At 35.6% G+C, this 18309-nt stretch overlaps 2 protein-coding genes across 3 annotated transcripts in view; one reads left to right on the forward strand and one right to left on the reverse strand.

Annotated features, from left to right (window-relative positions):
• Nucleotides 1-350: 350 nt before the first annotated feature.
• LOC115629943 lies at nt 351-2205 on the reverse strand. 2 transcript variants are annotated; one of them, XM_030526553.1, is made up of 2 exons: nt 1732-2205; nt 351-877 (listed from the first exon to the last, which is right to left on the reverse strand). In XM_030526553.1, exons 1-2 carry the CDS (start codon nt 2179-2181, stop codon nt 410-412), a joined length of 918 nt encoding a protein of 305 aa, XP_030382413.1. In that variant the 5' UTR covers nt 2182-2205; the 3' UTR covers nt 351-409. The 2 variants fall into 2 exon arrangements, with proteins under 2 accessions (XP_030382413.1, XP_030382412.1); XM_030526552.1 differs by lacking the exon at nt 1732-2205 and adding an exon at nt 1027-1538 and having other exon boundaries at nt 356-877.
• A 3439-nt stretch (nt 2206-5644) lies between these two features.
• Nucleotides 5645-18309, forward strand: part of LOC115629907 — a 79639-nt gene continuing 66974 nt past the window's right edge. Inside the window, exon 1 of the mRNA XM_030526512.1 lies at nt 5645-5887. The gene's annotated coding sequence lies outside the window, so the exon portion shown is untranslated. The remainder of the gene's footprint in view (nt 5888-18309) is intronic.

An 18309-nucleotide genomic window follows, 5' to 3' on the forward strand; every position in this document is an offset into this window, starting at 1 on the left:
AAGAGATCTAGTAAAATCAAAGTTATTTTTTAATCAAACTCAAATTCAGTTAATTTTTGAAGCTACAAACATATCCATATCCTTTAGGGACTAAAATTCCTTGAAAGACCAAAATAGAAACATACTTTTAAACATTTATTCCGTTTCATAGCTGGCATCAATTAATAAGCAAAAAAATGTAAATAATAATATTAAATTATTATAATAATTGTAATTATTTGTATTTAATAGTTTGGTAAAAATAAGTATACAAATAAAATCAAGTGTGGTTTGGAAAGTCTTTAGATCTTTGAAGTCTCTTCATGTCTAAGCAAAAATATTTTGCTATATTATATATTATATAAAATATTGGAAACCTCCCCCTCCCCCCTTTCACCCTTTCCCACGTCTTACTGGAACATACAACCTTCTAGCTGGAGCCATTGGGCAGAAATCGTGCATCCAAGGACAAACGATTCATGCGTCCAAAGATGAGAACCTCGGATATAATGCGCTCGGCAAAGAGTCTCTGATCCATGCGCATATTACGGAAATGTACCGCCATACGTTTGCCAATAATATCACATTCATTATCTATTTTCTGCGCATTATGGAGATTGAGGCGTCGCTTCTTCTGTTGGAGTACATCGGAGACACTCTCATCGGCGCTACTATGTCGACGACGTCGCTCCTTCCCCGACTGCCGGCTAGTTTCCGCTGTCGAAGGTTCTGCCTCCGGTTCCGGCGACTGTATATAGTCGATGGTGGTCTGGTTCTCTGACTTAAGCTCTGATTTGACACGCACGGACGGCGAAGATTCTTCAACGTGCTCGATATCGCCATCCAATTCCAAGACATCTTCCTCAACACTGAAGGGTTCGGCAAAGATATCGTCGTCCTGTTGGGATGAGACCCATTCAAAGACAGTTATAGACAAGAATGAGTTGAGCGATTTAGAGGAGAAGTAGACAAGTCTTCCAAGTAAGTACGCCCCATGTTTTTTTCCTCCCTTACTATCTGGTTCCCCCTCCCACTGCCCGAACTTACTTCCATATCGCCCGTAAACTGGACAAGATCGATAGCATCTGATGCATCCACCAATTCGAGCATTTTATGGTCCCGTTTTGGTCGCGGCAACAATACCGGTGATATAGAAATCGACGACAATTGTTCCTGTTCAACTTCGTTCTCTGTATCAGGGCCCCCCAAATAGTCTGTATCGTCCATTAATTCCATGTCGTATAGGAAATCCAATTCCTTGAAATACCACAATGTCGGCACATATTGCTCCTCATCGGTACCATTCGCCTTGCAACGACGCATTTTTCGCAACTCACGGCGATACGATGTCCGAAAATTGTTAATTTTCCGTTTCAGCGTGTGAATATTCGCCGATGGTTCATGGGTGCGCATATGATCCAATAATCGCTGATAGGAGCGCGCCTTCAGTGCACGATTACGATAACACTCGCTCTTTGTCAGCCACAGTTCGGGCATGGAGCGATAAAGGCGGAAAAATTCCTGCCAATATTCGACATTTGCATGATATACCGGCATATCTGACATCTGGCAGCAAACTGAACGCAACACACCACAGAAATAACAAAAAGGTTGTCGTCCAACCCGGTCGTACGACAAACGACGCAACCTGCTCGCTCGTCTACGACTAACGCTCTCTTTCTCTCATACACACACAAGCAGGCAGGCAAGCAGGCAGGCAAGCAGGCAGACAGGCAGGCAGGCAATACTTACTTGTGTGCTTCGCAGTTCCTCATCATTATCGCCTCCATCGTCATTATCGTCATCCTCATCATCATAACTATCGAGAGGTTCTTCTTCTTCAGCTTCTTCCTGCTTGTGCTGTCCCTGTCTTGGCGATTCAATATTTAGCACAGGTTTGAGAAAATCCATTTTGTGGAACCACCAGAGACGCGTCTCGTAGCCATCAAAGGAAGATTGTATCTTTTTCAATTCCCGTCGATAGCAACAACGCAAGGAATTTATTTTACGCTTCACATCATTCACGTTCGCATCCGGATTGACATGGCGCAGAATTTTCAATAGTTCCAAATAGCCCGGTTCCTTCATCTTCTTGGACAGATAATCTACAGAGCTGTTGTCCCAGAGGGCCTTATAGTGCTTATAACAGCTGATAAACTCCTGGACCACCTCCATCTCATCATACGGGTGGGTGTTATTCATGGTAGATCGGACCGCTAGTGGGGCATCACGTCATGCCAAAAGTAAAAAATTGACTGACGTTCTTGCTTGATGAAAACGCCATGCAACGAACTAATTTTGTATGAGAAAGAGATGGCGATAGCCAGACTGCGAGCCAGAGAGCAATGCGCTCATTTCATACAATGCAACAACAAAGCTTAACATTTTATGCGAAACACAATAAAGCAGCACCACCACTAACAACAACAACAACAGCCACGGCCTCTTCAGCTGGTACAAGCATCTAGAAGGTATGACATTGCGCAGGTCTGTTATTCGCCGTTCTCTTGGTGTGACATCACAACAGTACTGTCCCATAGATTGTTATTCAAAAATATCGCTTATTGGCGCAACCCAGCTGCATTGTATGGACATGTATTGTAAATCAAATGCGTATGCAAATTTATCGCGCGGGAACTCACGCGTACGTGGCTAATGACGTGTTTGTATGTGAGAGTGGAAAATGTGCCGTATTTAATGCCATACCTTATCTGTTTATAGCAAGGCCTCTTGCCATAATTGTTGTTGTTACTTTGGCATTAAAGTCAGCTTAGTACGCAACGATTTGCCGTCAATGCGTCTATTTTGCTTCTTTTTCTATGCCACCTCTTCGTCTTCTTCTTCAACATCATCTTATTTATTTATTTATTTTCCTAAAAACTGTGCTGCCGACGTTGACGTTGGCGTTGGCGTCGCACAAGTGTATTGTATGGCTGGCAGCAGTCATTATGTGCGCTGTTGCCGAAGTTCAGCTACAACACCAACGTCGACGTCGACGCCGCTCAGAGCATGTGTTCGGCCGGCAATTTGCTTATACGTTTCAAATTTTTTTCTTCTACATTTGCTTTATTTTTTTTGCCCGTATAGCGCAGAGCTCCCAGCTCGCACTGAAAACTGGCAACAGTGCGCGCTCTCAGGCATGTTGTGGTACGAATGTTTGTCTGTGTATGTGTGTGTGAATGCTTAGAAATGTTGCATTGCAGCAACGAGGCCACAGCTGCGACGTTGACTGCGACGGTATAGTCGTTGTCAGCGACTGCGACTGCGAGTTGGCCGGCCGGTCGGTCGGCCGTGTTGCACAAAAATTTCAGCCTAATAATAATAACAACAACAACTGCAATAATAATAGCAGCCAACAACAACACCATATTAATAGACATGAACACACACCAACACACACACACACACACACACATGCATACATGAATGCTTGCATACACGCAGTCACATCAAACAGGCCAAGTCTGCAACTTGAACATGCTGCAAGCAGCGCTGCCCACGCTTCGCGTCGTCGCCCGTTTCACTTTCACTGCAATTTGCAATTGGCAATAACAACAACAACAAGAAGAACAGCAACAAATATGAAAATTGTCAGGCCGGCCCGAATCAGCAACATTAATCAACGAGCGCGCAAAAAATAAATGAAATATACATACATACATATCTACACGCACACTTACATACACATACGCGTATATGTATGTATGCACATGTGTGTCTGCCAGAGCATAGAACAAAATTTAAGGCCCCTATTATATGTTTGGCTAATAATACTAACAAATATCTGAGATATCTAAACGAAAACAAAGAAAGTCTCCAAAAAGAATGTTGGGACTGCTGTGGGAAAAATAATTTTATTTCAGATTTGATTTTCGGGACATCAGAACTATGTAATATACGAGTACGGAAATGAATTGAATCATATGTAGAAATCATGAAAAATTGTACATATACATATGTACATACATACATACTTAAAACCTTTCTTCCATCCACTTTAATTTCTAGCTGAGCTTAATTTTCCAACTCCTCATTCTCTTCTAAAATAGTTGTTAATTTCTAGATCCCAATCGATTTCGTTTCGTTTTCTGAGTGCTTTTCCTAAATTCCTTACTAAAGTGAATCCAATAAATATCAGAGATAAATTTCCTATTTGTTTTTTCTGTAAAGGCGATTTCAATTAAAGTTCAGCAAAATTTGGATCTTTTTCTCAGGGAAAAGCATGTTTTCGATGGATTTGAAATAGAATTTTCTTAAATTTCTTATCAATGTTGAAAAAAAATTCTCGAATAGTTTTTAAATAATATAGATTATTATAAACATTGAGATCTATATTTTGTCAGCCTTTTTATTTCTAAAAACATACTTTGATTTAGAAAGAAAGAGAAAGAGAGAGAGAGAGAGAGAAATCAAACATTTTACATTTTTAAATGTTGTTCCTTTTTAGTTTTTCTTTATATACGTGGTCTATTGCATATATCTATTTTAAGACTTTTAAGACAACTTTGAACTTTGGCAAAGTGTTTTTTGAAAAATCCCCATGGCTGCTATATAAAGTACTTATGTACATATATTGATAAGGACAGCCCAAATGCCAAGTTATATTTACTTAAAAGTTTCAAAGTCATCCTCAATTATTTGCTTGAAATATTTATGAAATAATGAAGAAATCGCTATTAATATTATTATCGTTATTATTATTTAGTACTAACACACCTATTTATAGGAAAGCCAATCATTGCGATTATTTCACTTATATTATCCAATTTGCGACCGTAATGAGCATTCAAGGCAATTCTATTTCGAGAACCCTTGCGCATTGCTTCAAACCTTCATCCTTTAATTAAAATAGATTTCCAGCGAATCAGGGAATCAATCCAATTAGTCTGATTATGGCAAAGTCAACTGTTGTTGTTGTAAGTACGAGTACTATTATAAAATAAAAATAGGTAGCTTTATCCTTCCAGGAAATATTGATGACTCGCATTTCGCTTAAATCTCAGCTAAGTACCACCCCCTTGATGGGGGTTATTTAATTCCCCCATTGCCACCCACTCGGTATTGTATGTCTTTGTATATAAATAAAAAAAGAGCACACTGACAAAAATAATGAAAATTGCCTAATATGGAAATACTTTTCCGCCTGTAAATGAATATTATCTATGAAATAATACGGAACTCTATTCGAAATATGTATTTACAATTATACCCAAAATTTAATCCAATAAAAATAACTTTAAGCAAAAATAAGTTAAGTAGTAACAGCTAGTTGGTACTTAACCTTGTACTTTCAAAAGCTAGATATTAAAGTGTGTGCTTTGCATTTTTAATTTAATTTTAAATCTATGTGCTTATGTATTTGTTTAGTTGAAATTTCGCACGCAAGTACACACTATTTTTGTAAACACTGTAACTAAGCCACACAAAACCAGTGGACATGTTGTGTCGCGCCATCGAACATGCTTAGTCAATTGCTACACTGTGCGAATCTGCAGCCACAGCATCTGTGTTGTTCGCAACTGTTGTATGGGGTTGCGTTGGAGTTGTGTTTGATGTTCGATGTTCGATGCAGCTAGACAGGCGCAGAACACAGGGTTCGATGAATTTTTTTTCAAGCTGCATAACAAAACTCAGCCGTCGTCGTCGTTGTCCGTCGCGTTGCGCGTCGGTCGTGTGTGCGTTTCGTTTTCGTCGTCATCATTCAAATCAAAAAATCAAAATCGTTGTTCCAAAGCCTAAAAAACTCGGGTGTGTGTTGTGCAAGCGCAGAAAGAAGAGCATGTGTGTGTCTTCTTTCAACTTCAACAAACGTTGCGAATTTATTAATAACAAATTTACGAAAAAATTATGAGAATCGTATTTAAAGAAAACAACCAACAACAACCACCACCACCCCGTCATATAAAAGGTAAAATATTGAGACGCAGTTAAAAATATACATATGTATGTACATATGCACAAATTTATATGTATGTATATGTATGTGTTTTATCTGCAACGGCTAACATAATAATAACAAATAAAATGAAAATTATAATTATAATAATACACACATACATAATACATAAATACAGATAACAAGAAAAAGTTCCACTCCGTGCGCCGTAATCTGTGCGTGTCGTGTGTGTGTGTGGCTCTGTGTGTCTGTGAGTGTGTGTGTACAGGTAGAAGAAAGAAAGAAATGATATGAAAAATTGGGGAAAAATTGCGTCGCGTTTTTACTTAAATCGCGCAACGTCGTGACGTAGTTTTTTGTTGTTGCTTTTTTTTATCTGTTCAAACATTTGCTCGAATGCAATTTATGTGTTGTAGTGTGCAAATAAAAGTGTCTAAAGATCAGTATAAAAAAGAAGAAAATAAAAATAAATGGAGAAATACAAATAAAAGAAAAAAAAGAAACGCAAGTAGCGCAAAATGTTCAATTTTTGCCTGTGCCTTTGCCTGCCTCTCTGTGTGTGTAAGTGTGTGTGTGTGTGCTCGTGTGTATATATAATATATATACATATGTATATACATATATATATATACATTTGTACATATTCTCTGTGTGTATGTGTGCGTGTGTGTGGCACCCCACCAACAACCAAAAGGCAAATACTGGCGCTGCCGTTGTTGCTGACGTCGTCGTCTGCGTTCCAATTCTAATTCTTTTTTTTCAATTTTTTTTGTTGTTGCTCGCTTGCCTTTTGTGTGCTTTTTAAAGTGGCATAGATTTATATACATATGTACATATACATATGTATATATGTATGTATATACTGTTTTATATAATAAATTGGAATGCCCTTTTTTTTAATGTGCAGCTGGCCCCCGAAACAGTGCATATCTGTGTCCATGTGTGTGTGTGTGTGTGTGTGTTTGTGAAAGAAAATCATAAAAGTCATCCAAATAAGGCAAACAAAACACACACACACACACAGGCACACACATAACTGTGCATAAAAATTTGCTAGCATTGCTTTAAAAGCGCAAAAAGCAGAAAAACTGTTATGGGGACACGCCCTGCCTTGAAAGTCTTGGCCAATAACGGTATCAGGCGTCACTTCTGTTACTTTTGCCTGCCAGCTAACGTTTCCTGTTTATGCTTTTGCTTTTCGCTCTCCACCCCACCCTGCCCCGCCCCAAGCCAAAATAAAAACGAATATCTATATATTTTTTTTGTAATAAATAAATATAAAACAAAAATAAAATCAAGAGAAATCAAGAACGACGCGACATTTGTTTTTTGTGAGTTTGGGAAATTTTTGGAAAACTGACACGAAAAACTGAATCTTTGAGTGATTTTGGATTTTGGATTCTAACCGCCGGCACTCGACGCCTGTCTGCATGTGCGTGCGTGGTAAGTGTAAAGATGCAAATTTATATTTTCATCGAAAGCTATAGATACATAAGTACACGCATACATTTATAAGAAAGAAATACAAATACTCGTATGTATATGCAGTATACATACATAATGTATAATTATATGTAGAACGTAAGGGGGTGAGAGCTCGCCGTCTGCGCCTTGCGTCTTATAAGGGTTGTTATATACAACTGCGTCAGCGGGCTGGGGGTTGCGAGTGGGTTGGGGAGTGCCAAAGGTTAGGTCGATAATGAAATAAAACAGCTGACGCCACGGAAATCCAAAACAAATGGCTTCATCCCGAACATGAAGTGATCATCTATTGTCGACTTGCAATCGGGAAATGAGGCCTAAACGTCCATACATATACATATGTAGTTTAAATGAGTCCTAGAAACGTTTTAAAGTTTTTTTTTAAAGACATTTGAAGCAGTTTCAACAAAGTAATGAGAATTAATTGTTGTGTGACAGATCTGTAAATCGTTCAAGTTGAATTATATGTATATGTATATCAAGGTAATTATCTGTTGTCCACATAGTCCGTTAATAGTTCTCTTATTCTCATCAAATTTTTGTTCTCTGAAATTTAAAAGGCACCCGAATTTTTAAAGCAAGCATTATAATGTTTTAAAAACTTCACTTATAGCTTTCATTCCGTTTCCATATCACAATATTTGCAAGTTATCTACATAGTCCGGAAATAGTTCTCTTGGTCTCATTAAATTTCCGATTTTTCTGAAACTTAAAATATAAGCAAATCTACATATGTATATATCGAACAAGTTGCATTGCCTTCTTTTGTTTCCAATCACATAGTCGTGCAATATGTAGTTCTCATCAATTTTCGGAAACCTAAAAGACACTCAAATTTTGGCAAACACCATCGAATTTTGTGGAACTTCCGCTATCCGTTCGGCTTTCCTTGAATTCGAATCAAATTGAGTGACAAAACAGCTTTTACTGACGAATTCGTATAACTTGCACCCTCCACCATACCTCGATTTTCTTCAAAATTCAAACAATAAATGAAACATATGCGTTTCCTTTGCTTCGAAGTTTTCTGCGAAAACCCCACACTTAGCCATTTATTTATTTTTATTGCAGATTATATTTTGTGGCTAAGTACTTTTGTGTCCTCTTTTTTCCATTTCGTCTATTTACTTTTATAATGTCTTAATTAAAAAGAATGTTTTCTGTAAAAAAAAACATTCGAAGCTATAGTTAAAGAAAGGGTTTCTTACTAGGAAATATTTATTTGTAGATCTATACAAACGTATATAATTAAATCAAGATCGTCGGGACTAAATTTTAAGCTTTGTTTCGTTTGTCCATTTGTCTCATGGTTTGACAATAGCGCTGTAAAGAAATTTGAATATGAAAGCATTCAAAATGTATATAAGATGTTTCCGGACAATTTCGAAAAACTTATGAGCCTTGGCACAAAAACTACAAACCCTGTTGGATCTTTAAATTTATTGTGTTATCCTGTGAATAATGATTTTATGGTACATATAATCAGCTTTATGAATTATTTAAAACCATGAATTTTAAAAGGCACATTTTGGAATTGACATTCCCATATTTTATTTAATTATATAATACTAGCTTAAAATTAAAATCTTAAAACCAACAGAAGAGATTATGTTAGCTTTCTTCTACATATGCGCTACCAATATCAAACTATAATCTATATTAAGGCTTTTGAATTGATAGTTTTTAAAGCGATAATATGAACGCGCTGGAGAAGCTTTCCGCCTTGAACTTTGACTTAAATACTATAAATATATAGTGTTTGTTATTGCTATTAATAGTTACATTTGAATTTCAAATGGATTTGAGGTAGTTTTACATAAGACTTGTGACTTCTAAAGTGATTTGGTTCCACGCCTCATTCGAAGGCTATACTAGAGTTTTTTTAAGCGAATTTGGAGAACATTTAGTTCTATTCGCAACTAAATTAATGTTTAGAGGGCACACATTGTTTCGATTCAGTTGGAAAATTCCAATCTACTAAAAAAATCAAATGGGCTTAAAATAGAGTGCAGTTATCTTCATTGTTTAATAAAATACCATACAATTATTTTAAATATAATACCACAATCCATATTCTCATTCCTTTTCCCCAAATAGTAAATAAGTGGTTTTACCTAATTGTTAGCGAATATTGTTTCTTCTTATGCCCATTATTTAAAAAAAAAAACCCATCCATCTATATGACAAAGGGTTTTTTTTTTTAAATTTGGGAGCGTGATATTGCACATTTATTCAAAATTCTATTAAATTGTTCACTAATAAGGGTGGAAGGCGAATATATCAAAAATGTAATAACCCTATGCTATTCGTATCTATATGATTGGTATGATAAGGCGAATGTCTGTCCGTCTGAACGTCGGGAACTTTTGCATCATAACAGCTACGGACACCAAACCTTTTATGTAGACTTGTCATTTCATTGACTACATTATCATGATTAAACTTTGTAATTATATGTTCTATTTAATACCCCACTTGTTAATGAAGTTTCATCGAAATCGGAGCACTATATAGCTGGAATAGGAAGGATGTTTGCTAGAATCACTCTTCGTAGCATAGCTCTTTTGTTCATGACGATATTGTACTCATAACTTAACTGTGTAGTTATGAGTTTTATATAGTGCCTGGCTGTATACTAATTTCTCTTCAAAATCGAAGCATATATATATTATATTAGGTAGCTATAATAGAAACAATCCGTGCAATAATTACTCTTTGTGGTATACGTTTCAGATTGCTCAAGATTTTGTAACTAAATTTTTTTAATAGGACTTTCATTTAACGCCTGACTTTATACCAGGGAACGCAAATAATATTTTATTTTTTTAAACATTTTAATTTTTTTTTCATTCGCTCACAATTTAATGATTAATTTTGAGTTTTACTTTTAAAATTAAATTAAATCTTCATTATTCAAGAGCAACAAAATGAAACTTATTAAGCTTTGAGTTTTATTTTTTTGATCAAAAAGTTTGTACAGAAGTTTCCGTTTCAGAGAACTGTACATTGGCTGTCAAAGGGCCAATCGGTGCGAAAACTTTTGTTAAAGTTAAAAGGCTGCGTCGAGACAAGAGTGTGAGCTCTTTAGCGTTCTACTCATACGTACAAACATAGTTAGAATATTTGGGAAATCCAAACACACTTAAGTGCTGATTTAACCGCTAGACCCCATTTAACCATCACATATGCATACATATATACAACTACATACATGTTATATACTCGTACGCTTATATTCTATATGTACTGATTACGCAATGTTTGAGAAAGTTTTTGTATAGCTGTGTTCCATTTCAGCTTTTGTTCAACCTGATGAACTTTATTTTAATTGTCCACCTTTTCTCTGCGTTTCAACTAATTTTGGAAAGTTTTCTGTGTGTGTGTGTGTCTGTTCTTTAGAATAGCTTCTTAATAACAAGTCGTATGTATTCCACAAATTCTATTCCATTATAATATCATTCCATTCCACTCCATTGGCATTAACATTACCAGTTCGGCTATCGGCTAAGGCCATAGCAATAGCCATCGCTGCTGCTATAGATTTCAAATTCCGATATATATGTGTATATATGTATGTATGCGCGTATATACATATCTACCTAACTAACTACCTACCTATGTATCTACCTCTACCTACATTTTGTTGTTTTTTTTCCCCCCATATAGACACATCTTATTTCTTATCTACCCCATTCAGTTTGTTGCTTTGCGAGATCTCGTGTGTATGAGTGTGTGTGTTTGCTAATTAGCATTTAAATTATGCAAATATTACTTTGCATTTTCTTGCTGTTGCTGTTTCCCAATTTCTTTTCTCTTCATATTGTACAGATACAGATATGTATATACATACATACATATGTATATATTCATATATGTGCATATGTATGTATAAATATCAGTATCTGTAGCTTTTTTGTGTGCTTTTTCTGAATCGCATGTAGAATTTCTTGTTCAACTGGTTTGTTGTTGTTGTTGCTCTTGTCTTTTTGTTGTTGTTGTTGTTGTTGCCTTTTAATCACATTTTATTTGCTACTGCCGTTGTCAGTTCACCTCACCTCACAGCCCCCCTCCCTTGCTACGTTGCTTTTATTGTACATTTAAATGCAATCGCATATTGATTTTTCCATTTCTTTTATGAGCCATCCAGAAATAAACAACAACAAAAAACAGGCATTAAAAAGAATGCAAAGAAACCCACGCAAAATGTTTCGATTCGCTGAAATTTGGCAACGTCGCTTTTACACCAGCCAACAAAATGGAGCTCCATTTCACTGTCGTCTCCAGCAACATCCTCAAGGAAGCACAAAACAATTCCTTCGCCTCCAATTCGAATAATGCGACGAAGGTCAAGACATTTAACAGTCCCTAGACATACTCTATATAGACTATATATTATTCGCAAGCTGAACCAGAAACTCTTATAACATGAGTTAGGTTTTTAATAAGGAGAAAGAGAGTAGAAGAGTTATAGGAGTAGACAAGAAAGTAATATATTATAGATTGTATTTTTCAATAATTCAATTAATGCTCTGAAGTTAGTTTTGAGGCACAAGATCCAAATTTTACGCATATATGTATATATGAAGGAAATCACTCAAATATACAAGTATTCAGAACTTTTATGAATAGAGTGTGTATTTGTTTCTTAAAGTACACTCAAACTGTTTTATTAGAATAGGAAAATAAATTTATGAGAAATATCCAAATAATTAGCTGCAAAAATCAAGTTTTTAGGTAACAAGAAATATTAATATAAAATTTAAAGAAATGCTCAAAATAATAGTAGTGCTATTTCAAAAATATAGTTCGATCAAAAAATGTACGAAATGTTGTTTTAATGAGCTTAAAATAATTTTTTTTATTAAGTACTATATTAACAAGTAAATCATAAGGAAATAACAACAAATTCTGGTCATATAACAATTGAAATAATAATATATGCCCAGGTCTATTATTAAATCAATTTGCATTCGATTTGTTTCATAATTATAAGCAATAGGAAAATCGAAGAAAATTATTTCTTGAAGAAGTTTTCAAGGAGGAAGTTCAATATATGTATCTTTTTAAAGAACTTCAAAAATTTGTCACATTTTTAGGTATATCAAATAAATGTTTTATTTATCATTTGTTTAAACAAATATCACCAAAATATTAAACAAAAGCCTTAAGCATATGTCAACTTTTTCAAAGTGTATATTATTTCATTTGGAAATATTTTAAAAATTATTTTAGGAGGCAATTAAAAAACATTTCTCTTTAAATATTTTGGTGAAAATTAGTGTGCAAATTAGTTGCCTGTCCGACCATATAATATAATTAATATAGTGTGTCATGTAGTTCAAAAGTTTCATCAAAAACTTTCCCCTATAATATACATATATAGTATGTAGCTGTCCTAGGAACGATAGTTGCAAAAATCAATTCGTGTACCAAAAACTTTTTTGCTTGAAATGTTTAAAAACTGGCATTCAGTTTCTATAGCGTCTCAGCATCATCTAAAGTTTTAACGAAATCGTAGAGCCTCTATATAAACGATCGCGGTAGATAACTAGCTTACTACTAAAAACTGTTTTGTTAATTAAGATATTATAACCAAATTGAATATTTTTGAGTTTTTTATGGGGTTTTATGATGGAGAGCCTTCAAAATCAGTGCAACATATCATATAACTGCCATAGGAATGTTTGGTACGAAAATAATATTTTAATTGAAAAGCTGTGCTGGGAAATGGGTTCAGGTACTCTTTTCTTCTTTTCGTCATGCTATAAATATTATACTTGTATACACACATATATCCGCACTATCATCAATCTTTCGAAATCGCTTGAAATACCTTTTTGAAAAAAATTCTTGGACCACCATAATAGACTTTTTCATGATGCTGTAATTGCACATCAATATAATGTTATAAAAGGACGATTGAAAAAATAATGAACATGCTGAACAATCGCATTATATAGTACTTAAATCTATTTAAAGAACGCGGGAGTCAAATGGAAAACGAGCCACCGCCTCTAGCTTCTACGAAACTGTAATTGCACATCATTATAATAATAAAGGAAGCAGTAATGGGAAGCAGTTTATCATTAAAAATTAGTGCAGCGTTATATAATAGGTATGTATATGTATATGTACATGCATACATATATACATGATATGTATAATATATATATATATATATCGTAAGTAGTAATGCAGGCATGTGCGTGAGTTTCAACGTCCTTGTGACGTTTTCGTGCCTCGTTGCGGCCGGAACGCCAATTAACTGTAATTTACAGTAAGATGCCACCATCACTACCACCCTACTATACAGTGCCACCTGGCACCACCGCCTTCCCGACTTCTCCTTCTCTTTTTCTCTGCCTTCTTCTCGCACATTCTCGACAAGGCACTTTGCTCTCTAATATCGTTGATTGGCTCGCGGCCTGCATATAAAATATGCAAACAAAATTACAGCAATTTAAACCGATTCATATGACAGGTGGAACCTACAAACAACCATTCCAACCACCAACCACCATTATCACCCACAACCACCGTCCCACCGTTCCCGTCTCCGCCACCACCACTACCATCATTCAAAATAGTTTTGGCCTCGTCTGTCACTCCATTTCTGTATGGATATGCAACGTTGCTGCCGGCCGGCCCGTCGAGCACTTTCCACAGTTATTTATTGTGCAGTCCCCCTCCCACACCCCATCCCCATCCCCCCCCCATCCTCTTTTCTTGGTCACACGTTTATCAGCCTCAGCCGCGCGGTTGAGTTCTCCAGCTTAAATATACATGAACCCCAAAAAGCTGTGCACGGAGCTACAACAACAACAACAATGATGATGACGATGACGACGTTATTGTTGTTGTTGTTGCCCAAAGCTTGAAGACATGTTCTGCTGACGTCAAGGATGCAGCGAAGCGGTTTCGACGCACAGTGGTTCAACTCTCAAAGCTTGGGTTTGAGGTTCGAACATTTTCATTTTTGGGTTTATAGTATTCGGTTTTTCTGCAATCTTTTCAAATGAGGTTTAGAAAATGGTTAACTTATTTAAGCTTGTATTTGATTATAATATTCTTCTCTATTCCTGCCCTAGCCATGCAGGCGCTTAAAGGCCTTGTAGGTTGAAAGAATATGGTTCCTTAAAAGCACACCTTTACGAGCTCGTATTTTAAATGGAAAATCCTTTACTTCCCATTTAGGCGCTTAATAGCCTCGGAAAGTTGAGAGAATAAAGTTTCCCAATGGTAAACCTTTTAATTCTTCTATAGGCCTCTCTTGTAAAGCTGTCAGGATACTACATTTTTCACCCATAATGCTAAACTTCTGTAAGCTCGCATTTGAGTAAAAGTTTTTTCTTAATTAATTGCTATTTATTCTTTTAGCTTAATGGAATTAATATTATGTGCTGTCTTAGAGGGATAAGGTGGGGATTTCGTAAGTGGTTACACAGTTGTATAAAATTCTAAAATTCTATCATTTTTGCAGGTCCAGCTTCCGTTTTTAAATCCTCATTGGAATTAATTGGAATAATTTGATGCCTTATATTGACTTCCTCTCTCTATTTTCTACTGCGAAATTATGTGTACCATTTCATAACTTAGATGGTTTAAGATGACTTTTCCCTGTCTACATTACTTTGTTTGCCTTTAAGTAAGCCCTATAGCCGGAAACAAATTAGCTGACTCTGCTAAACATCCATCTGAATCCTTGAACGCTATGTAATACACTTAATTCTGTTTTTGCACGGTCTTTGGGACGGTTTAAAAACTAAAAATGTTATATAAATACCAAAAAAAATAATCGTGCAACCCTTTATTCCATTTAGCACGATTCAAAATAACATATGATCACTGTATTTTTTCACACGACTTTTTCTGGAACCAATCTACCGTGTAAAAACAGAAATAGGTGTATTAAGGTTATCTTCTGTCTTTCAATATTGCAATATTTTATTATACATTTTTTTGTATATAGTATAAGCCCATCCACAATATTCGCGGAGTCGATTTAGCTAATGAGAGCGCTACTATAGATAGCGATAAACAGCATCTGCAGTTAAAGAAAAATAAAAACATTCTTACTACTTATAATTCTTATCATCTATTTATCAGACACGAATCCAACAAAAATTTCAACTGTGAACCACTCTATAATTTCTTATAAATAGAATATACATACATATATCATGATATGCATTCGATCGTATATCAAATAGGCACACCTCTTCTAAACGGTTTTATAAATAGAACCAACAACCCAATTCCCGATTTGCTCAGCCTTATGACAAATCCGAACCACTGTTCGACGTGGGTTGCCACTGCACGGCAGATTCTTCTTCTCCTGCCAGAGAGCGGCAAGAACTGTCACTTGACATTTTAATGGAATTTTTATGTTTGCCGGCCAAAAAGGAACAAAAGTAAATGTTGAAGAAAAACAGCAACAGAAACAGACACAGAGACAGAACTCGGCAAACCAGAACAGCAAATGGCATAGATGGTCTGGTCGGTTGGTGGGTGGAGGATGAAGGAGCAAATGACAGAGAAAAGTCAAAGTTGATTTCAATATGGTTTATATAAGTATATATTTGGGCCACTCATAGCAGATCAGTTGACAAGGCCTGACAGGCAGGCAAGCAAGTAGGCATTAGCCCTAAAAATAAGTTGACCCGATAATACATACAAACATATCTACATACATATATAGAAAACCACTAACCTCCAAAAAGTTTATTGGAATCAGAGAATATAATTCGACAGAAGAAGTAATATAAGAGCAGTAATTTCGTTAGAAAATACTTCCCACTAACTTCATTTACTTGCACATTTTTTTTTTATGTAATTGTAATCAGAGATTATGGTCCGATATGTGAGAGATAATAAATATATATTCCCATTTAACTGAGCAGTCTGATTCCAATTTTGTTCTATCGAGACATCCGTTTCGTTAAAAAGCTTCATTTTATGTTTTCAAATTCTTGTTTCTTGAGGTAAAGTACTTCCTAAATGTAACATAGAAATTAATTAAAATATTGCTCCTGTTCTATAAAGTTTCGATTCTATAGAATTGTAAATATCGCTTCGGTTTCTTTGTCTTAAACGATATCTTATGGCCTCCGGTTTTTGAGCATGCTTGACAAAAATTAACGTAGAACTAGGGGAAACATAAACTTATTAATAAATTCCTTATTAGATATGGAAATCAAACACCGGAGCAAACTAATTCGGAATGGCTATAAGAGATACGGAATTGCAGAGAATAAAGGAATGCACACACTGTTATCGGAACCATATAATACCATTTCTGACAAACTCTGAGATAATATTCCCCTTTTGTGCTTTGCTTCCCGAAATTGTTATTTTAGGACAACAGCTATATTTATAGGAATTCAGACAACAGAGATAAGATATAGAAAGCTGACTTAACTACGAAATACTTTGTATATAATCGGGGCACCCATAAAAGACGAGTCGCGAGATTTTAATGATATTTTAAATAAAATATTTATTCATACAGGGAAGTCTTTAGTGAATGATTTCCGAGTGCCTTCTAGTCGATTTTATATTCAAAAATAACTATCGAAGTTAAAAAGTATATTAAATTGAAAACACTAATGCAACGAGCAGAAGAGTTTAGAAAAGCGCTTAGTGGGATGGATAAGTTATTTAAGATATTAATTTTAATATATCGGATTATATTCTCTGACTACGCTACATCAAGAAAAGTTCAAAAGAACTTGGTAGGATGGATTTCTGTTAAAATTCCTGCACCGCGTAATGAGAATCTTAAAATATTACTTTTAGGGGTCCGAAGTCGTTCTTTGCAGCAAATATTATGATTTCAGATTCTGAATTTACTTTTTATGAGATAGACGTCCCTTCATTACGAAATAGAATTGCATGACTTTTAATAGAAACGTCATTTTTTTGTTATATTGTTAAGCAAATATACATTCACACACACACACACACACGCATGTCTGTTTTCATTTCAGTAGCTGTTGCACTTTGCTATCAAAAATGTTGTTGTTGATATTTTTAAAGCAGCTGCACGCAGTGTAGGTGTGGGAAGGGGAGGGGAGTGTGGAAGCGCACATCAACAGCATAAATCGCTAAAATAAAAGTTATAATAATAATAATAACAACAACAAAAAACACAAAACCTACGACACATTTTAGGTTGAAAAACACGTATTCCATGCATCGCTGCTCGCCATTCACATGCGCTTATTTTCGTACAACAAAGTTATAAAATATGTAGCAGGCCACAACAACAACAATAACAGTAGCAGCAGCAGCAACATCGACGAGCCAACTAGAGTAATAGCTGATAAAACACACGCACTCATAATAACAGCCGCAGCAGCAGCACCACCACCACCAAAAAACAACAATCAACACACACAAATACGCACACAGATACATACATTCATACATATACAAAGGCGCATGCATGCCTAAAAAAAGCAGGCGCACTAAATTAAAGCTCGAATGAAAAATCAATACTTAACTTAACTCTGACAGTAACAACAACAACAACAACAACAATAGCGGCAATGGCAGCAGCAACAACGCCAATCCAACAACAATATAAAGCAGCAGCAAGAGGCACACAATGAACAACAACAATTACATACAACAACGTCGACGGCGACGTTGGCAGCGCCAAAAAAAAAAGTTCAAAATTATCTCAAATAAATTGCTTTCGGCCTACTCGTGATTTTTTTGTTGTACATTTTGTTCGTTCCATTCGCTTTCGTATTTTACTGTATATTTCTAGCAGTCGCCCGCCGCTCTGTCGTTCCACCTCTCTAACACTGCTAACGCCCACACACCAGAGCTGTGCGTGTGTTTGTGTTTTATTTTATTACAATTATTATTATTATTATACGTTCTGTGCGTATGTATGTATGTATATATATGTATATATATATATGTATATATATGTGTGAATGCGTGTG

This window comes from Scaptodrosophila lebanonensis, unplaced genomic scaffold, assembly GCF_003285725.1.
Source record: "Scaptodrosophila lebanonensis strain 11010-0011.00,11010-0021.00 unplaced genomic scaffold, SlebRS2 tig00000171-arrow-arrow-pilon, whole genome shotgun sequence".
Lineage (NCBI taxonomy): Eukaryota > Metazoa > Arthropoda > Insecta > Diptera > Drosophilidae > Scaptodrosophila > Scaptodrosophila lebanonensis.